This window comes from Bactrocera oleae, chromosome 3 (assembly GCF_042242935.1).
Source record: "Bactrocera oleae isolate idBacOlea1 chromosome 3, idBacOlea1, whole genome shotgun sequence".
Classification (NCBI taxonomy): domain Eukaryota; kingdom Metazoa; phylum Arthropoda; class Insecta; order Diptera; family Tephritidae; genus Bactrocera; species Bactrocera oleae.
Window position 1 is genome coordinate 26,871,136 of NC_091537.1, and position 25,072 is coordinate 26,896,207.

A 25,072-nucleotide genomic window follows, 5' to 3' on the forward strand; every position below is an offset into this window, starting at 1 on the left:
TTCAGCATTGATTATCGGTAAGCAGTGTTGCCACACTAAGAATTTTATTTGGATGAAGCTTTCTGTGGTGTAGCACAAATAAGATTATTCTGGCATTATCTACAAGATATTGTTTAATAACGTCAGAATTTTCTTGTGGTAGCTGGTCATTACTAATGAATATCTTGATGAAACTTTTTACACATGTTCCTTGTTACTATAAGAAGTATTGGTATTTGGTTTAGTATTGAAGATGAACGTAATTGGAACATTGTCACGCCCACACAACGCCATAATTAAACATTATGGTTGACATTTTTTTCAAAATGGGCGTGGCTCGCCTTCTAATAAGTTCAATATATAAGTATATCTGCTAAACCGTTCAATCTATATGATGCAAATTGGCCCAGAATAAATATTTTTTACTAAACTACCAAAAGTGCAGTAAATCAATAACTAAATATATCAGGTATTTTAAATTATACATCCGGCAAGGCACAAGGAAGTTTCAAAGGAGCCGTTGTTAAAATTATACAATTATACATATAGACAAAATCATATATTCGGAGCTACTTGATCGATTTCAACAAAATTTGGTATATAATATTATTTTAACGAACCCATCTTACAATAGGAAAACAGGTTGTAGTTGACTTTATACCGCATCTATCGGCCAATATGTTAATTATCTCAATGAAAATGAGAGACCGTATTTTACTCGTATTTTACTAATAACGGTATATATCTTTGTGCCTAAAATGGAAAAAATCGGGTGAAAACTTGACTTAGCCCCTATATAACTAATACCAGAATTTTCGAACATCCAGCTGACTCCATATAGATTCGTGATGGTATATGACCCCAACTCCCATGTACTACTTATAATGATTTTCGTGATTCTTACAGGTTTTATGCTGGATATGTCTTTCAGTGAGTATTACTTATATGTAGAATTGCTTCAAAATATGTTCTCGAGTATACTTTACCCCAATATACCCCATAAAATGATCTTTGTCTTTTCACCTGTCTTTTAACCGTTTAGGTTGGTCAAAATTCGTGATATTTTAATAAAATGAAATGAACAAGTTTTCTTAAAAACTATGTGGTTTAGCGCTGAATTAGAATGGTCTATACCTTGGTCTAAGCCTCCTATCCGTAATATTTTTAATATAATAAATTACGATCCACTGGTTGACGTTTTTCAATAAACTCAATCAATATATTATATAATCATTATATTTAATTTAGCATCTTCGTTCGAGTTATTATCACTACATATATGTGTCGCAGTTGAAGGTGTTTTTAATTTAATTTTAGTAAAACTGAGTCTAAGACCTTCAACCTTCAATATAAGTCAAGAAGATACCAAATTTGATTGTTATTTAGTCTTAGTTTAGATTTCATCGAACAATGGATATTTAATTCTTTCGCAACCTTTTTTTAATATAAAGTTTTGCCAGCAACTGAAGGAAATTACCGGCTTTGATTCTTGCAAGTTGCAAAAGTATAAAATGTTCGGTTCCTTACTTGTTTTTTTTTTGTAATTTCTCTAGTTCTACTTAACCGCTTTAAGTGCAAAATATTGTTCGAAATAGTTGCATATAATATTATATTAATTATTCCTTTATATATAAATCGAACTGTTGATGGTGTTCATCGATGAGAGACCGATATATAGATCAGCTGTAACCAAGGTGATCTTGTACAGTTAGAGTCGCTGAAGAAGAAAAACTTATCATTTAACATTTATTAACAAATATTTCGCTGATTTAAATTCAGGGCACATTTTAAGATTAGTACAATCAAACTGTTACTGGACAACGATACATCGTATTCAATTTATTGATATCACTTTTACTCATGCCGCGTCGTTGACCAATAATCTCACCTTCCTCCTTTAACGGTATAATTGTCCTTTCGCCATTCACTGAGAATGAATAGGCATGATAGTGTAATATACTACCGTAATCGTATTCCTCATCATAATCATCGATGTAATCCTCGTCATATTTATCGAAATTAAACTCCATACCCTTCTCAATATTGTCAAATTCGATGCGTACGTATTCATCGCGATTCGCGGCACTCTGCATGTGAAAGAATCCGAGCGTGTGTAGGAACTCATGCACAATTGTACCGAGTCGGAAGCAGCCTGTATCCAGAGGAAAAAGCTGAAGATTGTAAAACTGAACGCCATTCAACCAGCCAATGCTCGAATAACAGCCGCCATTTTCTCCGGTGATATTCACATAATATTTTTGATCTGCGGTTGCTTCCTGAAAGCGAATGCACGAGAGCTCTTCTATGATTTTAATACCACGTAAAATATGATTGCGATGCGCCTCGTCTATGGAACAACATTTATTTTCACGATATCAACTTGTCCAATGTTATAATCTATTACCGAAATATCCATCATTGATTTTGTAGTAGACAGTGTTGTTGGGCCAGCGTAACATCTCATTGCGGTATCCATTGCGCTGCGAAGGTGACAAGACAATATCGCCCTGGAAGTACCCAGCAATAAGCTCAGCATTATCAAAGTCAGGCTGGTTTAGTGGAGCAGTTAGCGTACTTCTAGTAAGTGCCAGCAGCAAAATTCCGACGTAGAACTTCATTATCGCCTGCTTGTGTACGTTTTTCTCTGCAATCAAATACGAATTGAAATTATTTTTTAGTTTCGGTAGAAACATTTAATGAGTCTATAAATAATATTAACATTAGAATTATCAGTATTCTCAAGTATACAGTTAGTTATAGCTGTTTAATTAATGCGATAATATAATTTATTACTTCTTGGCAACGTGCTGCCGAAACCCGTAGGAAAAGTAGTGAAATTGTGTTTTCCACTGAACTAGTTATTATAATGTTATCTGTTAGTTATCTGATACTTTCGAAAAAGAAATCGTTTCTTTGAAACTTCTTTGTAAAATGAATTATATTTTGAGCTCGCTCTTCGCTGTTTTAAGGCTCGATAATATAATGCCATCAATTTTATTCGATTATATTTCTTAAAGCATGTCGATTTAATTGTATTAAAAATTTTAATTTCCAAGTTTTAATTTTTTAAACACGTTTAGAGCAGATCGAAAGGACCTGCATATAAAATTTCAAGGAATTTGTCGAGTGGTTTGTGATCAACGAACTCCGTCTATATATATGGTTCATGATTTAATGACATAACTTGCTCTTAATAGATTGTTACATTTAATGTTTATTTAGAAACTCCTTTTTATTTCGGGCAGTGATAGATACCATACGGGTCTTAGTTCTGAAGAACGGAACGAAAACTTATCAAATTTAGATTTGTATTTATATTATTTCATATTTATATTATTGACTTAATATTTAGTTGCTTGACGGAGCACTTTACGTTTCGGCAATTAGATATAATATATTCTTTAATTGGAGATGCTTGCTTTGATTCCACAACTCAAAGAGCTATACAGGCACTCGGCTTCTGCAGATATCACTGTTATAGAAAACTTTACTTATGTAGAAACTAAAACTATGCTCTCGTTTTTATTAAGAGTAGTCGTTCAACTGAGCTTGGTGCTTGTGAATACTGAGCGGAATATCACAATGAATAATACATTATTTCAAACATTTGGTTATGATAAAGTAGATAATTTTGCTATGGAAAACCTTACTTAAAATTTTGATTATCGCAAACTACGGAGTTATTGAAAATCTTGCAAAAATGCTTTAAGGAGTTTACTTTGTCAAGTCATAGAAGTATCAAGCGGCACAATGCTTTATTGTTTCGGTGAGCGGCATTAATTCGAAAAACACTGTAAGAACTTTTGGTGTAACTCTGTTAGAAAAAAAGAGATTTGAAATCGAAACGCAACAGTCCTTTTACAAAAGGTTCTTGAGCTATTTTCATATTTCCGAAAGTTAAATACTACTTCCGCAGAGCATAGTATAAATAGTCAATGAAGCTTTGACCTATTATATCTATACAAAATATAAAAACACCCTACATATATGCTCGATAATAAAAGAATATACAAAAAAATAAAGAGAAGAACTATTAAGTGACTTCGGAGCATAAAAATAAATTTCTTAGTGCTATATATACAAGAAGACAGTTCATGCAAGTCCCACATAACCTAAAGAATTGGGCAATAGTGGATAAACGCTTACTACCCGATTGTAAATAACCTATATGATCTATATTATCAAATAAGTTTTAAATTTAAACAGACTTTATAATTTGACCTGTAAGATCAGCAAAAGGCTGTCTCCTAAATGCTAGTTTTATGTAAAATTCGTTGCAAATGCATCAAAAGTAGTTTTTGTTATTGCAAGAGTTTAAGACTAAACCTAATATTGTCATCTTGGGAAAGTTGTAACATAAATCAACATTTCTCTTTGCTCCCTGGATGATATCTCTAAAGCTTGCTGATCGTAGATTCACCTTTCGCTTGTCAGATAATTACTACTGTTATTGGTAAATATTAATTATAATATACAACAATTTTATTCACCATTATATTATATTACACGAGGAATTACTGTATATTACTATATATCGTATGTATATGACGCACTATATATAATATATTGTGTGTACATGGCATACTATGTGGAAAATCCAAGTAGCCAGTGGAACGTACAGCACGATAACGATACTGATCGATAAAGGTAATAAATATTCTTGGATTAAAAATTAACATTGAATTTGTGCGAAATTCAAACATCCAAAGTGATAAGCTGACCACAATATACTATGCACTCATAGAAAACACGTTTATGATGCCATAAAGCAGTTTTGACCAGAGGAAACTACCAAATGATCATTTAGTTGTAGTCTGGACTGCTTACGAGGCGTGTGTGCAGATTGCAGTTTTTTCTTTTGAATAAATAAAGTCTTTTGAAGAACAATGAAGTTATTTATGGGCTTTGTGTTGTTGTCGGCCCTCGGCGCTTCCTTGGCTGTGCCATTAAGGCCATCAGTTGACGAAGATCCTGAGTTGACCGCTGGCTACTTTGAAGGTGACATTGTTTTGGAACCAAACGAACGCAATGGCTTACGCAGTGAAACTAGGCGTTGGCCAAATAATCTTGTCTACTACAAATTCAGTGAGGGATACTTCGGTAAGGAATGATTTAATTTTTATGGCTGATAAATCTGTAAATACTCTAGATATCCATGTTCCTTTACTCTTCACTTAGATAACGCTCATAAGAATCATGTACTGCGCGGCATGAAGATCTTGGAGGAGGTATCGTGCATCCGTTTCAAGGAGGCCACCGAGGACCAGTCTAATTATGTCCGCATTACCGGTGAAAGTGGTGGCTGCTACTCAAGCGTCGGTTGGCAGAACGGCGTTCGTTCATATAATCTGCAGATGAACGCCTTGGATGCAGGTTGCTTCCGCCTCGGCACCATTGTGCACGAGTTCTTGCACACACTCGGTTTCTATCACATGCAGAGTGCCGCGAATCGCGATGACTACGTTCGCATAGCCACGGAGAACATTCGGGCCGGCACCGAGCAGAACTTTAATAAATACAACGAAGATTTTGTCGATGATTTTGATGAGGAATACGATTACGGCAGCGTGTTGCATTATTCGGCGTATGCGTTCTCTGCCAATGGTGAAATGACGATAGTGCCTTTGAGAGAGGAGGAAGCCGGTGTCATGGGTCAGCGTCGTGGCTTAAGTCAAAGTGATATAAATAAATTGAATACTATGTATCGTTGTCCTTTGAAAGTGTAAAATCTATGCATATATTAAAGAAGAAGTAAAATCAAAAGTAGCAACTACAATGTAGAAAATGTTGTAATGAAAGGCAAGCTACAGTTATATATAACTTTGGGAAACTTCGTTTTATTAGATTAGCTTATACAATTAGCTTTGTGGATATATATTTAAAGTTTATGGTTGCATTTAAACCTTCTGAAAGAATTCAGACACTAGAATCAAGTGCTCAGCACTTGTAGTAGAACAAGCAAAAATTATGGAAATGTAAGTGGTTAAAATTATTATTGATTAAGGTTTGAATAAGCTTGATTTTGTAGTAATGTTTTTTAAAGGCCTAAAGTGGTTGAACGCAGGGGTTAGCTAAGGTGCCAACTGTTGTACAATTTTTATTTGTACTAAAGTTTTTAAGACATTTGATTTGCGTTACGAAAACAAAAGTAAATTATGCCTGAACTAGTCTATAACGAGTAAACGAATTTTATTTTAGATAGAGAATATAACGAACCGAACGTCAATCGAGTGAAGTTTGGAATTTGTGAATTAGTAATATAAAATATATATATAACATTTTTACAACAAAAAATATCATGTTAAACGCGTCTCCTGCATAAATTACTTCTAAGACCAAAACATGGCACGAACCTTTCGATGTCAACTATATTGAAAGAGCAAGTATTTTAGTGGATTGAATCCAACGTGTGTTGTGCTCGAAACCGATTATGTAAGTTTTCGATAGATATGTACGAAACCGGACAGTTTAGAAACCGGAATTTTTTGCAAAAGGAACAGAAGTCGTTAGTGAAACACTAATATTTACTAAAGTGAATGTGTCGTTGGTTAGTTAAACAAGAAAAGATGTTAACTTCGGCCAAAGTTCGTGAAGATATATCGTCGAATAAAATAGTTTTCCATATAAAAATTTGCTTATGCTCGTTCAGTTTGTATATAATAAAATAAGATTAGCTTTTTGGGGAAAAAGGACGGTATGTATATGTGCAAAATTTCAGAGCAATATCTCAAAAACTGAACTACTAGTTTGCTTATATATTGTACATACAGATGGTATGGCTTAATCGACTCAGCTCGTCATGTCGATCATTTACATACAATATATATCTTATAGGGCTTTAAACGTTTCTTTTGGATGTTACAAACTTCGTGGAAAACTTAATATACCCTGTTTAGAGTATGCAATTACTCAATTTCTACCGTAATGGTTTGATCCTTTGGCGATCTGGACTAAGGTTATTGTTACGATCAAAAAGAAAAACTTCATCAACTTTGGATTCTATGGCGTAACTGACTACAAACCACCCAGGTTGACAAAAAAAAATGTTGGTTATGTCACGGATCCTTAAATTTCACTGAAGCGCTTAAGGAGTGTAGCTTGGGCGCACAGAAGTTTGTCTCTAGCGCATTTATAGTTGAATACAGTCGATCTTTAATACTTCGATGCAAAACTCGGGAACAATATCTGTCACTTTGCTTTTGCAAAGAACACGGTTTTTGTTTAAGAAAACGTCTTTTATACTCTTGCTGCATGCTACTACAGAGTATAATAGTTTTGTTCACCTAACGGATGTTTGAGATTGATACAGGGATATATATATATATATATATATATAAATGATTAGGATAACGAGACGTATCTGTCTGTGCAAGCTGTAACTGAACTAAAAGTTAAAATATCTTGATGAAACTTAGTACACTATAAGGATCATTTCGTAGATGGGCGTAATCGGACTACTGCCACGCCAAGAAAACGCCATAAATCGGAAACGTATAAAGTGCCATAACTAAGCCGAAAATTAAAATACAGAACTAAAATTTTTTCACAAAGAATTCCATCAAACAGGAACACGTGTGTGTGAAAATCTTTAAAAAGTGGGCGTGGTCCCGTCTCGTAATAAGTTTAAGGCATATACCTTCTAAACTAATAAAGCTATACCATCTAAATTTTCACATGACAAATCTTTTCAACCCTTATTACGATAGTGTGGAAATAGGAGAAATCAAATGATAACCCCGCCCACTCGACATATAACGGTTTTGTAAAAAACTATTTAAAAACAAGACAATACAAAAACTAAGGGCGTCAGAAACGATAAACTTTGCATCCAGAAGAGCACAAGAAGGCTTAATAGGAGCTGGTATCAAAATTGAACAATGGGCGTGGCATCGCCACTTTTAGGGGAAATTACATATCTTGGGAACTGCTCGACCGATTACCACCATATTTGGTATTACAGTGCAAAAATCGAAGAGATCGGATTACAACCACGCCTATTTTCCATATAACTTTTAAATTTCATCTGATTCTTTCACATTCCGAGGTGTGTTCAAAGGAAAAGGTGAATTTTTAATTTTTTTGAAAAGTACTTATGTATTCATCAATATCTATCCCCTTCACAGTAACCCCCTTCGGATATAATACACTTCTGCCAACGCTTTTTCCAATCCTCGAAGCACTTCTGAAATGCGTTTTTCGGTATGGCCAACAGCTCTTTCTTCGATTCTGACTTGATCTCATTAAATGTGGCAAAAGGCTTTCCTTTCATTGGTTTCTTCAGTTTTGGGAATAGAAAAAAGTCGCAGGGAGCCTAATCTGAAGAATACGGTGGTTGAGACATGATCACGGTTATGCTTTTGGCCAAAAAATTACGAATTAGCATTGATGCGTGCTTAGCAATTTCGGAACAAACTTCGCTGCTAAACGTTTTATGTCCAAAAAATTCGTGTAAATTGAACGCTATAAGATATACCAACATCCTCTGCAACTTCATTTATAGTGATTGGGCGATCTTCAAGAAGGATTTTTTCACTGTTTCGATGTTTTCTTCGCTTGTTGACGTGGTCGCACCTTTAGGATGCTCATCGTCATCAACATATTCTCGGCCGTCTGTAAAGCGCTTATACCACTTATAAACACTTTTCTCAGACAAAGTGGACTCACCGAATGTCGTAGTCAACATTTCAAGTGCCTTGGCGCATTTTATTCCATTTTTAACGCACAATTTAATACATATTTTTGATTCATTTCTTTCAAAAGTCAAAAATCCAAGAGCACACAAAAACGTGTTGTCAAAAACAAGCTACTAATCGAAATGGCTCCTAATGTGAGCACTTGATAAACATATGTGTCCGATTATAACAAAAACAAAATATCGATAATCGAATGAACACAACGAATAAAGCCTTTAAAATGTGCCACCTTATGACCAAAAATAGTCCAAATCAAACCATAACTGTTCAAGCCCCTAAATACCGAATATGTGGACCACAGTGCATATAGTTGACTTTTTGCCAAAAATATCCGTCAAAGTGTGAGTTATATAATTGGAATTCGCAGAGAATCCTTTCCTGATAATAGTACATATGTCTGAGTGTTAAAAAGTGGCCCCTACATAGCTAATATAAAGATTTTCGAACTTCCGGTGTGAGTTATCTCAATGAAAATGAGAGACCGTATTTTACTAATAACTGTGTATTTATGTGCTAAAATGGTAAAAATGGGGTGAATTGATTATTGCTGATTTTAAACCATTCAGGTTAGTCATAATGTAATATTTTAATGCAATTAAATGTACAAGTTTTCTAAAAAATTATGTGGCTTAGCGCTGAATTAGAATGGAATCATATCCTCATATCCTTATTATAGTGTAATACACATCAACTCAATAAATTAACTTTAGCCTGTTTGGTTGAGTCGAGTTGATATCACATACTCGTACATACATATATATTAGTTGAGATGTTTTTAATTAAATTTTAGCTGACGCGAACTATAGCAAAACTAAGTCTAAGTTAATGACATTCAATATAAGTGACGAAGATACCAAGTTTGATTGTAATTTTTTCACGATTTATTTGAATAATTAATGTTTAATTTTTTCGCAACATGTTTTAATATGAAATCTATCCAGTACCTGAATGAATTTCCCGGTTGAAGGTTCAACAGTATAAAATGTTCGATTACACTTAGCTCTTCCTAACTTGTTTAATATAAAATCTTGCCAGCGCCTGAATGAATTTCCCGAGCGTTCATCCTTGCAAGGTGCAAGAGTACAAAATGTTCCGCTAAGACCTTGCCCTTATTTATCTACGTTATGACTTGAAATTAACAACACTTGTCCATATAAGTAATTGGAAAAATATTATATGCAATAACTTTTAATGGAAAATCTTTTTCGACACCTAATCTAATTTACACAGCTGTTTGCTGATATTTCTCGGATTGTTCAGAAAAACGTCCAATATCAATTTTTTGAAATATTCTATATATAGTATAAAATAAAAGATTCTAATGATAAGTTCAATACAATAATATATAATGAACTGAAATAGAAGAGTAGAAAATATAACTGGTATCGAATGTTATCAGATGATGAGGATGTAGGTAAATTTTAGAAAAGAAAAATAGTAGCTCAATCTATGTAAAAAGTTACGATTTAATGAAAAATTAACTTAGGTGCTTTTAATATTAAACCAAAGATGACGCTTATGGTGCATATAAAGCAGTCTAAAAGCACTCATTCCCGAGCAGTTTTGTTGAAGTGCTAGTTTAGTACATTGGAATACGGAGAACACTTGTTCGACAATTCGAAATTTTAATCAGTTGAAATGAGGACATGTCTAAGTTTGATGATGCTTTTTGTGATTAGTACAAGTCGAGCTCTACCAGTAGACCCATCATGCGAAGATGATCCTGAACTGACCGCTGGCTATTACGAAGGTGATATTGTGTTGGATGCATCGCCGCGTAATGGCATGCGCAATTTAAGTCTCCATTGGCCCAACGGTATTGTGTATTATAAATTTTGGGAAGGATTTTTCGGTAAATCGACTCATGTTTCTTTATTTTAATTGGTGTTTTGTTTTTTTGTTTTTGTTACTAAATATTTCAACATATTATTTTATGCAGATCTAGTACAAGAAACTCTTATTAGAGGTGCCATGAAAACCATAGAAGATGTGTCATGCATTCGTTTCCTAAAGGCCGACGATGATCAGACATATTTCATCAACATAACAGGCAATCCTGGTGGGTGTTACTCGAGTGTTGGCTTTACTGACGGCATTCAACAATATAATCTGGAACCGTATCCCATAAATAAGGGTTGCTTCCGTATCGGCACCATAATTCACGAAATGTTACATACACTCGGTTTCTATCACATGCAGAGCACTTATAATCGGGACGATTATGTTCACATAGTTTCCGAAAATATTGATCCGGAACGTCTGCATAATTTCAATAAATATGAGAAAGACATGATTGAAGATTTTGAAGAAGAATATGATTACGGTAGTATTTTGCATTATTCGCCGTTTGCTTTCTCATCAAATGGTGAAAAGACTATAAAGCCATTGCAGGAAGTACCGGAGGGTTTAATGGGTCAGCGCGTGTGCTTAAGTGAAGGTGATATAAGTAAGTTGAATAAAATGTATGACTGTGCTGAGAAAGATTAATACGCAAGTGGGGGACTATTAAAAACTAAGTTACTTTGGGTGTTGGGTGATTTAAATTATAATTACAAAAGTGTCTATATGTTATCGGTACCAAGCTTTATTATGGCATATAAGCGATATTTATATACCTCTATTACTTTTTTGGTTAATAAATTCATACTAATTATAACTATTTACAATAAATTTGAAACCGTGTGCATCTAAATATTTTTAAACCTCTTAATTTGTTATGTCTAAGCAGATTCCAATTGAATTGTGAAGTTCATACCATGCCAGAGAGGCGAGGTGTTTTTGAGCACGATAAAGAAGAAAATTGCAGGAAATTACATCAACTATTTAGAATGTTGTTAAAGTCAATTTTATTATAGACAGAACGACGCTTACCACTGAGGTGTTCGGTAGCTTCCTCATTATTCTATTACAGACTAAACGATTATTTCGTTTCTGTGAGAAATCATTAATTTCTAACAAATAAGCATACAAATGGTGAAAAATTGTTTCAAGACTTTAATTTGTAGACATCTCTTGTGTAGGTTCTGCTATGCTGACAAAAATTCCAAATTTGGATTCACTCAGACCTGCAAAGTCTTATCCCGTCATCGTATACTGGAATGTGAAAGAATCAGATAGAATTTAAAATGTACATAGGAAGTACTATTTATTAGATTATTACATGGGAATATCAGAAAAATTTTATACACCGAATTTGGTTGAAACCAGTCCAACAGGTACCGAGATATGTGTTTTCAGCAAAAACAGGGCGGTGCCATGCCAATCGTCCATATGTAGATTTTATGGGGCGGGTATATGCTTGTTTTTCCAAAATCAAAATTTCAGCTCACAGTTACTTCTTGCTACTACGATTCCTTGTGCCAAATTACAGTTCTATATCTTAATTTAGTGCATAGTTAGGGCGTCTTATAAGTTGTCGATGGTGTTTTGTGGGCGTGGCAGTAGTTGAATTCAAGGGACACGTTTACCAAGTTTCATTATCATATCTTAATTTTTACTCAAGTTATAGCTTGCACAGTCAGATTGACGGACAGACAGTCACCCGATTTTAACTCGTCTCGTCATCCTGAATATTTATACATACATAAACATATATCTACCTCGATTAGTTTTAGGCGATACATACAACCGTTAGGTGAAAAAAACTATTATACGCTATAGCAACATGTTGCAGGAGTATAAAAATAGGTAGTCTACCTATTTATAAATAATTGTAAGACAGCAATCAGCTGACTCGTTTCTACGGAAAAAATCAATTTTCGCGGATATCCTACGGTACAGTGTTCATTAACATTGCGCTCTCATAAGATAGCGCGTATCAGCTGATTCTGACTTTGACCATTCCTCACTAAGAGTATGAGTTTGATGAAAGAGGAAGGAACCGTGCCGCTCAGGTGGCACGCTTTGTGTACTTCTGTTCCAAACAGTTCGCTGCCAAGCAATTCGGCATTCCTTTACATCTTGAAATATTATCTTTGGTTGCAATAGCGAAAGGTTGTGGAATATTGTTCGACTCAAGTTGTCGCTCGTGTGACCGCAAATTTGCTAAATTTTGAGCCAAAGCAATGTCGCATTAGTATCAGGAGTTGTTGAATGACGTCAACAACGATCCGGGTTTGTTCAAACGGGTCATAACTGGTGACCGCGACGTTTTCTTATTCCCAAAACTGAAGAAAGCAATGAAAGGAAAGTGTTTTGCCACAATTCATGAGATGAAGTCAGAATCGAAGAAAGAACTGATGGCCATACCGAAAAGCGCATTTCAGAAGTGCTTCGAGGAGTGGAAAAAATGTTGGTATAAGTGTATTATATCCGAGTGGGATCACTTTGAAGGGTACAAAATAGCTATCGATGAATAAATTAGCACTTAAAAAAAACCTTCAAATTGACCTTTTCCTTTGAACGCACCTCGTATTTCAAAAAAATCTTGAATGTCTTAACTTCTGTTCACAATGTGGATTATTGGATATTATTATCATTTAAATATCTGACTAGATGTCTTAGTCCAAAATATAATAAAAATTTTGATTTTCGCTCACCTTATGGTATATTTTCTAATATTAGAGAAATTGCTTCACTTATGATCCGTTCACAAAATATGGAATCTTGATTCATGTGCGAAATTTTGAACAATCTCGAGATATTTCACCAGGTTTTGATTCTTATAAATTACATAAAATGGGTATATATTGCAAGCTTTAAATAAAATAATGAATTTTTATTGAATAGTATAATATATATAATTATATCTTAAACTACGTTAAAAGTTGTAATTGTATGAAAAATGGAAGAACTTGATATTAAACTTAACTTGTATGTATATGTTAAAAACTCAAACTTAAATTCGTAGATCAGAGCAGGTACCATTGACCATTAGAGTACGGATGACACTTGTTCGAAAGTTATATTCATCAGAAGAAATGAAGAATTTCTTTGATTTGTGCAATAGTCATTGCCACAAATCCTACTCTTCTGATTCAAAAAAATCAACAAGAAGAAGTAAGGCGAGACCTGGACAACTCTTGCTGCAACTTAAGTGAATAACATGAACTATTCCCCAAGAACAACCAGAATAGAGAACTCGATAGCGCCCTCAGGGCAGTCGGGCCTACAGAACCTGTACTGACAAGAAGTTGCCTCAGTATAATGATCTTTTACTTTCATGCTTTTATTCAACATATGAGGGTCAGAGAATAAATATATGCTAGAAATATTAACACTTGTCCATATAAATAATTAAAATAATTAAGAAATTCTTCAATAATCGTAAATACCTTTAGAATACACATGTAAACAAAAACCTAAGCCAATCAAAACAACTGTTGCTGATCTCAAGTTCATTCTGAAACAGAAGTTAAACTAATATCATCGATTTCAAAATAGGTGATAAATATATAGTATATAAGAAAGGTGTTCGCCTTTGTATATCTGATTGATGATGTTGAAACCTATAGTTTATGGAAAATATATTTAGTTGCTTTTAACACTTAACTTACCTAATTAGATACCCTCAATTTGTATAAAAAGCAATCTAAAAGTGGTCACCCACTGCAGTAGTTTAAGTCAAGTACTGGGGAACATTACTATACGGATAAAACTTGTTCGAAAATTTTAAATAGCGGCAATGAAGACATTTCTGAATTTGGTGTTGCTATTCATGATTAGTACAAGTCGAGCTTTACCAGAAAACTCATCGGCGGAAGAAGATCCCGAAGAAATAGCGGGCTTATTCGAAGGTGATATAGTATTACAACTCTCAGAGCGTAGTTGTATGCGCAGTGAAGATCACCATTGGCCCCATGGTAAAGTCTATTATAAGTTTAGCGAAGGATCTTTCGGTAAATAACTCGTCCTCCTTTCATTTATTTAATTTTTTGCACTCCATATTTTAATTATTTTACTGTTTTATGCAGATCAAGTACAAACATCATTTATTAAAGGTGCCATGAAAACCATAGAAGATGTTTCGTGCGTCCGGTTTATTGAGGCCGACGATTACCAGCCATATTTTCTCAACATTACGGCCATGAATCGCGGTTGTTATGCAACTGTCGGTTTTTGGAACAAGATTCAATCATTTAATCTAAAATCTTACCCAATCGGTGAAGGCTGCTACCGCCCGGGCACTATAGTGCATGAATTGTTACACTCTCTCGGTTTCTATCACATGCAGAATGCTTATAATCGTAATAAATATGTTCGAGTTGTTCGGAAAAATATTAAAAAGGGCCATGAGCATAATTTTAGAAAATACCCCAAAAGGTTATCCAGTAATTTTGGTCAAAAATACGATTATGGTAGTATAATGCATTATTCGCCTCATGCTTTTTCGATAAATGGTAAAAAGACTTTAGAGCCATTGACGAAATTACCGAAGGGTCTATTGGGTCAGCGCAAGGGTTTTAGCGAATATGACAAAAAAAAGTTGAATAAAATGTATGGCTGCAGTAAGAAAAAGAAAAATTACACACATGAGTGACTTTAAAACACTGTGGTTTTATATATAATAGAAATTTCAATGGTTTTTTAATTTTTTTTATTCGATGTCAATAACGTTTACCCAGAAATTCATTTAAATTGTTTGTTTAAAAGTTAGAACTCTGCAAATATGCCAGAAACTGGGTACTGTCAGTTACCTTAGTAAAGAAATTGTATGTGAACGAATTCAAGCCATATAATTTTTAATATACAGGATGTTATCAAAATTTTGGTTTTTGTTTAATTGTTTATTTTCATAGCTATTTCACATAGTATAAATAAACGCAGATTCCGTTAGTGATTTATTTAAAATAGTTACATATTTATGTATGATTGAATTACATTAGCGCTGTATTATATTTTTAATTCATTCGCTGTATTAAACTATCGTCAATTTTCAACAGCTCTAGTGATCATATTGCCCACACATCCTCGATTAGGCTTAAATTCGGCTTTACTGCTAGCCACTCCAAAAGCGGAATTTTTTAGATGCGAAAAACCTTGTAGAAAGAGTTGCATTGTCGATTGGAGCATTGTCTTGCTGGAAAGTCCAATTGTCCTCGTAAATTTTTTTTGTAAATTTTATCAATTCACAAAATCAAGGAAATGTAGTGCTCTAATATGTGAAAGCTCCGACGAAGCTAGACGTAAATGGAAATCATAAATTGTCGGTGCTTTATGATTAAAATTAAACAAAATAAAACAAGTTTGCAAGGATATTACGAATCTAGGAAAGCTTAATATTTTTTCGACGATCTGCATATAATGTGGATGCAATTTTGGAAACCCCAGTAAGAATGTAAGAATCAGTTGACATACGTTCCATTAAACGGTGCAGTTTAGAACAGATTTTTAACCAAATCACCAACTTTTTACGAATATTATAATACACCTCTCTGGTACAAAACTAAATTAAGCCACGAACAAAGTGCTTATCCTTCTATATTGCAAAGTGTAAATGTTTTTACTATCTTGACTAATGAAGAAATGCGCATCCTATTTGATCTTACAATAAGATCGACATGATATCGACATAATAAAAACTCTAACATATACTAAATAATACTCGGGATCATTAGCAACATTGCATTGAAAATAGGAGAAATTATCATAATAAGATTAACAAAACGTGGTACAATGAATGCAGAGTAGTTTGATACCAAAATATTATGAAACCGGCTAATAGTCGCCGTAAGATCGTATATATATCTAATATAATAATTTCCGTCGCCCAGATTGATTTAATCGCATATATCAAGGAGTCTTTAATCTATCTACAAAGTATTCTAATACAATCATGTAAGGTTTTTTGAATTGGCATAATGTGATTTGGTAACAAAAATCCCTTCTCGTATATTTGCATTCCTTTTGGTGATGGTTTCTTCTCTTCATTCATTGACTTAATTTTTAAACATTAAGCAAACTAATTTCTTCATCATTCCAACCTGAGGAAAGTCTCCCTCTTTCAGAGGCTCTACCATATTGCATTAAGCACTTTCATTGTTGCATCCAAGAGCGAAGTGCCATTGCCCAAAGAGCTGATGAACTATCTTGTCGTCACGAAACTCATACAGCCGCCATTTCATCTTTCTCTATCGGTTCTATGTTTCCTGAATTGACTGAAATTTCCATTGGTCCAAGTATTTGCATTTCAGTTCAATAATTTTGCTTGCATCATCTTATAATAATAGAGATAGATAAATACTTATATAAATACATAAATATATTCGATTTGGTAAATTCAAATTAAGTTGCAAAACTGCAATTTGGTATAGAAAACGTAGAATATCCAACTATAGAGCTGCATCTACAGTTTAAAACCTTTTCAAAATGTGGGAGGGAACCCATCCCTAAATACGTTTGATGTATGGTACACACATCTTACAAACCACAAAAGCTTTAACAACTAAACTTGATGAAAACAACTCCTTCGAACCCTTGTTTTCACACTTAAAACTGATGGAATCGGATGATAACCCCGCCCACACCCCATATAAGGTTACGATTAAATCTTTAAAAAGCACTAAGTATTGTATATAATAACGCCAGTAGCATTACATTTAAAGCCTTCATAATATAATGCTTCATAAGAATCAGTGTAAAAGCTGTGAAATAGGCGTGGCAATCTTTTATCTCAAATCGAACACCAATGAAGCTATCAGAATAAAACTTTGCACTAATAGTGTCTTCATGGTATGATATCTCAGGTGTAAGAATGGTAGAAATCGAATACAAATATTATAAATATCGCTGACACGAAGCAGAATATAGTAACGTAACCAAGTAAGTCTATTACCTATAATATAAGTTAATATGATTTATATTCTTCAATAAGCGACATTTTAGTACTCTTGTAACCACCTAATTGTTGTTTGGGTCAACTAAACAAATAGAGATATATATAAGATTATATACTTGTAAATACGTAAACGCAAATATTCAAAAACCCATAAATTGCCATAACTAAGCCGAAAATTGAGATACATACCTGCTATTTGGTACAACTAGTCGTATTAGAAATAGGGAAATGTGGTTTTAAAATTCTGAGAAGTGGACGTGGTCCCGCCCCCTAATATGTCTAATGTATATCTTCTGAACCATTTATGCTTTAAAACTCATATTTGCATAGGAAAAATCCTTTTAACACTCTTACGAGACTGTGAAAATAGATGAAACCGAAAGTATAACCCCGCCTATTCCACATATAACACTCACGTCTAAAACTACTACTCATATATAAAACTACAATACTTGCAGTGCGCAATTGGGCGAAATCGGGCTATAACCATGCCTACTTCCCATATAAAGCAATTTTTAAATTTCATATCACCTTTCAGCATACAAATCAAGCACCAATGGATATATCGGGATAAAACTTTGCACGAATAATGAAAAATTTAAGGTATGCCATCTCGCGTTTAAAACTTTTCAAAATCGGACCAAAACTGTTCAAGTACCCACATACCAAATATGTAGACCCACAATGCTGACTTGTTGCCGAAAATATCGGTAAATCCCTGAGATATATTAATAAAATTCGGGAATAATGTTTTTTTTGATATTAATATGAGTCAAAATTGGGTTGGAGCGGGTCAATACTTCCCTAGCCCTCATATACCTAATATAAAGATTTTAGAACTTCCAGTAGACTTTATACCATATGGTACACGTGTTCCTTGGCGAAAAAGTAAGGACGTGTTCGTAGATAGGCGTAATCGGAACACTGACACTCCCAGAAAACTTATAAAATACCCTAACTAAGCACTAAATTAACATAAAAATGTGCAGAAGTAAAATGCACCTGTGGGCTAAAAACTGTTTTAAAGTGGGCGTAGCCCCACCTTCTAATAAGTTTAAGGTACTTATCTCACAACCATTCAAGCGATATCACCCAAATTCGCTTGGTACAAAACCTTTAAGAATGCTTAACGACAGTGTTGAAATATTGAAAAACCCCGGCTTTTCCCCATGTAACGGTTTTGTTACAAATTACTAAAAGCACGATAAATCAATAACTAAATACATAGAATTGACACCTGAGATGGTACAAGAGGGTTTATTGGAACCGGCGCCAAATTTGCACGAAGGGCGTAGCACCGCCCACATTTAGGGGAAAATCTATATATCGGGAGCTACTTTACCGATTTGAACTGAATTCAGTACATAATATTACTCTAAAAATCCTATGTTACGTTGCGAAACAACCACGCCTACTTTCCATATAGCACAATTCTAAAGGAATCTTTCGCTTTCCAGTATACAAATCAAGAACCAATTAATGTACATGGATACAACTTTGCACAAATGGATCTTACTTTCTTCTTACGTTCAAAAATTGTCAAAAACGGACGTGAGGTATATATGTAATTGAATTTCGAAGAAAATGTTTCTTGATATAATATTGTGCTAAAAAATTATTTGAATCGGTCCAATGCTTCCCTTAGCCGCCATATACTTAATAGAAACACTTTAGAACTTCCAGTGGAGTGTTTTTTTTGTGCCTAAAATAGGTAAAATCGGAAACTTGGCTTAGCCGCCATATAACTGATATTCACGATTTTGAAACGCCGGGCTGATTTTACTCCATATATATATGTTTATATTTATATATTTATAAATTGCTTGAAAATAAGTTCTCAAGTATACCTGAACAATGTCAAAAATTAATGCAATCAGCCCTTCCATTTGTATGCCCTCAATGATTTTAGTATAATTTTCGCTGATGGGAGGTAAAATATAGTAATCAAATTAAGTGAGTCTATGTATGACCTTCAAAATAAGTTAATACAATACTAAATTATGATTTCGTCGAATAATGAAGTTGAACCTTTCCCCTACATTTCTTAATATAAAGTTTTGACAACATCTGAAGATATTTCCCCGACTTTGCTCCTTGCAAGTTGCAAGAGTATGAAATGTTCGGTTACACCCAAACTTAACCCTTACTTACTTGTTTCGTTTTGATTTGTTTTCATAATTGAAATAATGAATTTAAAAATATGATTTTCGGTGTGAAAAATAATAAATCATAAATACCTTTTGTTGGCACATGCAATTCGAAACGGAGCTCTGAAAACAGATGTGTGTTGATTTTTCGCATATAGAACCTCCAAAGTCAAATTTTCTAAAAAATGTACGAGTATGAGGAGAAAAGAGTTTTTAGTCGATGATCCATTACTGTGTCAAAAAATATGTTTATTGAGCATAAGTTTTTCAGTTCGATAAAAAAAAATGTTACTGTTATTGGTTTTAAAAACTGATAATACATACTCGTATATCCAAATCTATAGTTTACTAAGATTGGACTTAGCCACTATCAATAGTAAATTAGTGACTAAGTTTCTTTTGTATAAAAAGCACTGCAAATGCGGACTTTCACATATATATTTTTTGGCTAGTGAGCTTCACGAGAGTACAGATAACATAACATATTTTGGAAATTTTAAAATAATAATCAAGTGAAATGAAGACATATCTGAGTCTGGCGCTGTTTGCTGTGATTAGTACAATTCGAGCTCTACCAACAGGTTCACAGTGGGAAGAAGATCCCGAGCTGACTCCCGGCTTCTTTGAAGGCGATATTATCTTGAGACCGTCAAGGCGCAATGGTATGAGCGATGCAACTCATTATTGGCCAGACGGTATCGTCTACTATAAATTTTGCGAAGGATTTGGTAAATCACATTAAGTCTATTAATTTTTTTAGTCTCCATAATGAACAGTGTTCGTATTCAGATGATGAACGAAAGGCTTTCATAAGAAAAGCGATGAAGATTATTGAAGAAATGTCGTGCGTACGTTTTAAAGAAGCGAGCGACCAGCCGTTCTTTGTCAATATAACGGAAAATCCTGGCGGCTGTTATTCAACTATTGGTTTTATGGACGACATTTCTACATTAAATTTACAGAATTATCCCATAAATACGGGCTGTTATCGACCCGGTAAAATAATTCATGAATTGTTGCACATACTCGGTTTCTATCACATGCAGAGCAATTACGATCGGGACGATTATATTCGGATAGCCTATGAGAATGTTATGCCAAACTTTGTGCACGACTTTACAAAATACACTAAGGACTTTGTTAAAGACTTTGGTGAAAAATACGACTATGGCAGTATTATGCATTATTCGCCGCTTGCTTTTTCGGCAAATGGTGAAAAAACTATAGTGCCGTTGCAAGAAATACCGGAGGGTTTAATGGGCCAACGCAAGGCCTTAAGTAAAAGTGATTTAATCAAGTTGAACAAAATGTATAAATGCAGTTTGTAATATTGAGTTGTGTGTTCAGGGCAAAGAGACGAATTTAAATGGCCCCATAATATATAACATGTGTGCTAAGATATCTTTCTTAATTTTACAATTTCTTTCGATTTTCGTGTAAGTGTAATTTCTATAAATATTTATAACAAAGTTAAATCTCAGAAATTTCTCAATATTTTCAAAATCTTTTAACTAAATGCTACCGTAAGAATTGGACAGTATAAATAGAACAAAAGTTAGACGCATCCAATTTTTAAATTAAAATCTCTAATTCTAGGAAAGTATAATAGATGACAAATCAAATATGACGTCCTATTTAAATAGGTTTATTATATCAATAAAGGCTTGTAAAATATATTCCAAAAATATAACATCGTATTATTGCTTCAACTCACTTTATAGAACATTTTTCTATGGTTTACACAATCGAAAGAAGTGTATTGTTCTTTCTTACTCTATCTTGCTCTTACTCTGACCTGCTCTCTCTCCTTCTTTATCTCCATGACTCTTGATCTTTCTCGCTTTTTATGTCTTTAACTCTCTTTCTTCATCCTCCTTGACCGATCACCGACCTTGAAGGAATATCAATGCGGGTGCCTTTTTCCTATATACCGACCTATTTTTCTCTTTCATTGTCCCCTTTGTCTGGCAAAATATTTTTAGTAAAAGCTGTTATCTTGACTGCCCTTGACAGCGGTTATATACCTATGCTTCCCTCTACTTTTCTATCGCTCCCTCTTTCTCTGCTTAAATACTTTCAGCGATATTCTGATATGTTGCGAGTATGTAACGGCTATAACATATGCAGTTTTCTATACTTCTTTTTTCCTGAAAGCTGTTTCAGTTCTCCATCCTTCGTAGAAAGCTAAAACTTTTCCTAAAATTGAAACCAAGATTCGTCATTAAATTCTTTAGGTGTGAGTATGTTAGATTGTAATTTATTTATATTCTATCTATAATAACAGTAGTCTCTATATGGTATAAGAACAGTACTCTCGCCACATGTTGCTACAAAGTATAATAGTTTTGTTCACTTAACGGTTGTTTGTATCACCTAAAACAAATCGAATTAGATATAGGGCTATATATATATTATATAAATGATCAGGATGAAGAGACGAGTTAAAATCCGTGTGACTGTCTGTCCGTCCGTCTGTGCAAGCTGTAACTTAAGTAAAAATTGAGATATCTTTTTGAAACTTGGTTACGGTTTCTTGGTACCGTAATACGGTTGGTATTGCAGATGGGCGTAACTGGACCACTACCACGCCCACAAAACGCCATTAAATAAAAAAACGAATAAATTGCCATAACTAAGCTCCACAATAAGATACATGACTGTTATTTGGTATACAGGATCACATTAGGGCGGGACATCTGCAGTTAACATTGTTTTTTTTTTTTAAATGGGCGTGGTCCCGCTCCTTAATATGCATATCTTCTAAACCGCTAAAGATAACAAAATTCACTGAGATAAAATTTTTTTAGCACTTCAATCGACAGTGTGAAAGTGAGTGAAATCGGGTAACAACCCTGCCGACGGTACTGTTATACCCATATAACGGTACTGTTAAAAACTACTATAAGCGCAATAAATCAAGCAGTAAACACGCCAGAGACATTAAATTTTATCTCTGGGATGGTATGAGATTGCTTTTTAGGAAGCGCGTTCAAAATTGGACAGTGGGCGTGGCACCGCCCACTTTTAGGTGAAAACCCATATCTTGGGATCTGCTTAATTGATTTCAACCAAATTCGGTACGTTTTTTTCTTCTTCGATTTCTATTTTATAGTGCAAGAGTGAGCGAAATCGGATTACAACTACGCCTACTTCCCATATAACACCATTTTAAATTCCATCTGAATCTTTCAGTTTCCACTATGCAAATCAAGCAAAATATAATATATGAAGAAATCTCATACGAGTATACCGTTTGACGTTACGAGAGTATAAAATGTTCTGTTACATCCGGACTTAGCTCTTCCTTACTTGTTACGTTTATAGAATGTAGCGGTACTTTGAAAGATGTTTACTTATTGATTCCGTGATCCCAATAACTTATATTACCGCAGTCAGCAGACTTAACCTATACATACATATATCAAAAACTTTCAAATATCCATTTATCTCACATAATAACGAATCCCACAAGTAAAATAATTCGGCGGCGTTACTTTTTAAAGAATACGACGATTACGAGTTATTTTAACTTCGTTGAGAGTGAAAAAGGAGGGACCATTAAGAGAAAATTTCTCATTCGGTGACCATAGGAAGCTGATTAAGTTGTTCGCGTAAGCTCATTAAGTATATGAGATGAAAGCGAAGACGGGGACTCTGTCCACTGAAAATGAACAAGTGATAGCAATTAAAAATCCATTAATTTAAGCCGACCCATAAAGCCTGAGTAAACATACAAGCACGGGAAAGCATTGCCAATGGCGCACACTCACATAATGTTTCGCAAAGTTCAGGAGCAAACGGAAACGAAATGAATTTCGCAAAGTATTTACACCAGCTCGGCCTTGTCATTCAGCCATTCGCTCTGTATTCACATTTCGGTAGCATTGAGTGCATAGTTAAAGGACGTGAACCATCCCATAATGATTTTTCTCTGAAAAGTTTTTTCGAAATTAATTATTAATGTATATTAAATTGAATTGCCTTTGGCGAAATTCCGTAAACATTCATAATTGAAATAACTTTACATAAAAAATTGTAGGTTAAGAAGTTGTGATTCCGAGGCCACCTCGATAGACCACCGGAGTCAGTAGTTGTGTCCTTTATTAACGAAATGGATTAAAGGTCATACTTTATAGGAAAATAATTCAGTCACTCGTAATGCATTTGAAATAGAATGAAACCGACTACCCACGAAGATGTTACCTATCTTTTACGAAAATTTCACGTGTGCGCTCTTACATTATAGAAAGAGTGAAAAATTTAAATTCGGCATAACCTTTGATCTTATCGTAAATTTGAAGAATCGTGAATCATATAAGGAAATCACATAGAGAAAATTGATATCAAAAACATATTCGGAAAACAGACATGCTTAATAACACAGGTCTGATCCTCGGAATTGGTTTAAGGGCAAGAAAAAAGCTTGCCAATATGCTATGATTGCTACCTTTGTTCATGTAATGTGGGTATAACTCAAAAAGCAAGCAGTTAATTTCATACCCGAATCTGTAATCATCTATTATTATTCCTCATGAGACCGAAAATACAGTGCCCAAGCTCCTTACTATCTTGGAAGAAATTCTAAGTTCTAACGAAGCTGTTGCTGTACCTGATCCCGATGACTATGGCCAGTTTTTGAATTTGAAGATGAACCCAGGGCGAGCTAAATAATATGGCGAAGGACTTGAATCTTCTAAAAAAGCTGAGTTGCTTGAATCAAGGCTCAAAGGCAGAACATTTTCTTTTGCCGGGAGTGTCATCCTCCTGGTTTAAATATCGTGAGAAGCAGTTCACTCCCTACATTGCCCAATAGGACGAGTTGGTTTATTGTAACAAGATTGAAAGCCTTAAAGCAGTTCTGCTTCACAAATGCGGTTTATGTGCTTACATTCCGGTTGGTCGTCCCGTACACCTTAAGGAAACTTATAACAACTTGTAATTGGTTCTTTGCTTTTGGGCGTTTTGCTCGAACAACAATCAGGCGTTACCGAATTTCCTTGCATACATGAAATTTAGGTGCTTGCTCATAATGTCCTTCCACCAATGCTTCACATAAAGCTGGGATTGATAAAGAATTGTAAAGTCACTTCCAAAAGATAGAAACTTCTTTAAATATATAGTATCAGAGTTTCCAAGTCTCTCAGAGGCAAAGTTGACGGCTTATAGCTGATCTACAATTCATCACAACCATGACAGATCTTCAAAGAAACAGATCTTTAAAGAGATCATAGCAATTTTTTTGGCAATAACATACTTCATGGCTCCATTATTTCATTCCGCCGTCAAATTTATGAATCTATTCATAAGTATGTTATGATCCGAAAAAACAAATTTTCTTTAAATAAAAAGACAAACTCATCAAAAACGGCTGTTATTGGGGGTTATTTTAACGTTAGAAGGAGGAAATCTCGGCCAGCCGAGTCAAAATTGTAGGCTTCGAATAGCTTCCGCACTAATAGTCTTCTACGTACTTTTAT

At 34.3% G+C, this 25,072-nt stretch overlaps 5 protein-coding genes across 5 annotated transcripts; 4 read left to right on the plus strand and 1 right to left on the minus strand.

The window, feature by feature from the left end:
• Window positions 1-1,711: 1,711 nt before the first annotated feature.
• LOC106627637 (seminal metalloprotease 1) lies at window positions 1,712-2,622 on the minus strand. Its single transcript, XM_014247817.3, has 2 exons — window positions 2,384-2,622; window positions 1,712-2,326 (listed from the first exon to the last, which is right to left on the minus strand). Exons 1-2 carry the CDS (start codon window positions 2,595-2,597, stop codon window positions 1,782-1,784), a joined length of 759 nt encoding a protein of 252 aa, XP_014103292.2. The 5' UTR covers window positions 2,598-2,622; the 3' UTR covers window positions 1,712-1,781.
• A 2,148-nt stretch (window positions 2,623-4,770) lies between these two features.
• On the plus strand, window positions 4,771-5,745 carry LOC106627634 (seminal metalloprotease 1). Its single transcript, XM_014247814.3, has 2 exons — window positions 4,771-5,079; window positions 5,158-5,745. The coding sequence occupies exons 1-2, from the start codon at window positions 4,866-4,868 to the stop codon at window positions 5,703-5,705; spliced, it is 762 nt and encodes a 253-aa protein (XP_014103289.2). The 5' UTR covers window positions 4,771-4,865; the 3' UTR covers window positions 5,706-5,745.
• Window positions 5,746-10,214: 4,469 nt separating this feature from the next.
• LOC106627629 (seminal metalloprotease 1) lies at window positions 10,215-11,364 on the plus strand. Its single transcript, XM_014247810.3, has 2 exons — window positions 10,215-10,524; window positions 10,612-11,364. Exons 1-2 carry the CDS (start codon window positions 10,311-10,313, stop codon window positions 11,157-11,159), a joined length of 762 nt encoding a protein of 253 aa, XP_014103285.2. The 5' UTR covers window positions 10,215-10,310; the 3' UTR covers window positions 11,160-11,364.
• Window positions 11,365-14,213: 2,849 nt separating this feature from the next.
• On the plus strand, window positions 14,214-15,376 carry LOC106627639 (seminal metalloprotease 1). Its single transcript, XM_014247819.3, has 2 exons — window positions 14,214-14,509; window positions 14,585-15,376. Exons 1-2 carry the CDS (start codon window positions 14,296-14,298, stop codon window positions 15,148-15,150), a joined length of 780 nt encoding a protein of 259 aa, XP_014103294.1. The 5' UTR covers window positions 14,214-14,295; the 3' UTR covers window positions 15,151-15,376.
• Window positions 15,377-20,040: 4,664 nt separating this feature from the next.
• Window positions 20,041-21,285, plus strand: LOC106627638 (seminal metalloprotease 1). The gene is made up of 2 exons (XM_014247818.3): window positions 20,041-20,323; window positions 20,385-21,285. Exons 1-2 carry the CDS (start codon window positions 20,113-20,115, stop codon window positions 20,921-20,923), a joined length of 750 nt encoding a protein of 249 aa, XP_014103293.1. The 5' UTR covers window positions 20,041-20,112; the 3' UTR covers window positions 20,924-21,285.
• Window positions 21,286-25,072: the final 3,787 nt, after the last annotated feature.

Coding starts and splice junctions, on each gene's coding strand:
- LOC106627637 (XM_014247817.3), bottom strand. CDS start 2,597: ATGAAGTTCTACGTCGGAATTTTGCTGCTGGCACTTACTAGAAGTACG. Junction 2,327..2,383: donor AATCAATGATGGATATTTCG/GTAATAGATTAT, acceptor GTTGTTCCATAG/ACGAGGCGCATCGCAATCAT.
- LOC106627634 (XM_014247814.3), top strand. CDS start 4,866: ATGAAGTTATTTATGGGCTTTGTGTTGTTGTCGGCCCTCGGCGCTTCC. Junction 5,080..5,157: donor ATTCAGTGAGGGATACTTCG/GTAAGGAATGAT, acceptor CTCTTCACTTAG/ATAACGCTCATAAGAATCAT.
- LOC106627629 (XM_014247810.3), top strand. CDS start 10,311: ATGAGGACATGTCTAAGTTTGATGATGCTTTTTGTGATTAGTACAAGT. Junction 10,525..10,611: donor ATTTTGGGAAGGATTTTTCG/GTAAATCGACTC, acceptor TATTTTATGCAG/ATCTAGTACAAGAAACTCTT.
- LOC106627639 (XM_014247819.3), top strand. CDS start 14,296: ATGAAGACATTTCTGAATTTGGTGTTGCTATTCATGATTAGTACAAGT. Junction 14,510..14,584: donor GTTTAGCGAAGGATCTTTCG/GTAAATAACTCG, acceptor TGTTTTATGCAG/ATCAAGTACAAACATCATTT.
- LOC106627638 (XM_014247818.3), top strand. CDS start 20,113: ATGAAGACATATCTGAGTCTGGCGCTGTTTGCTGTGATTAGTACAATT. Junction 20,324..20,384: donor TAAATTTTGCGAAGGATTTG/GTAAATCACATT, acceptor GTTCGTATTCAG/ATGATGAACGAAAGGCTTTC.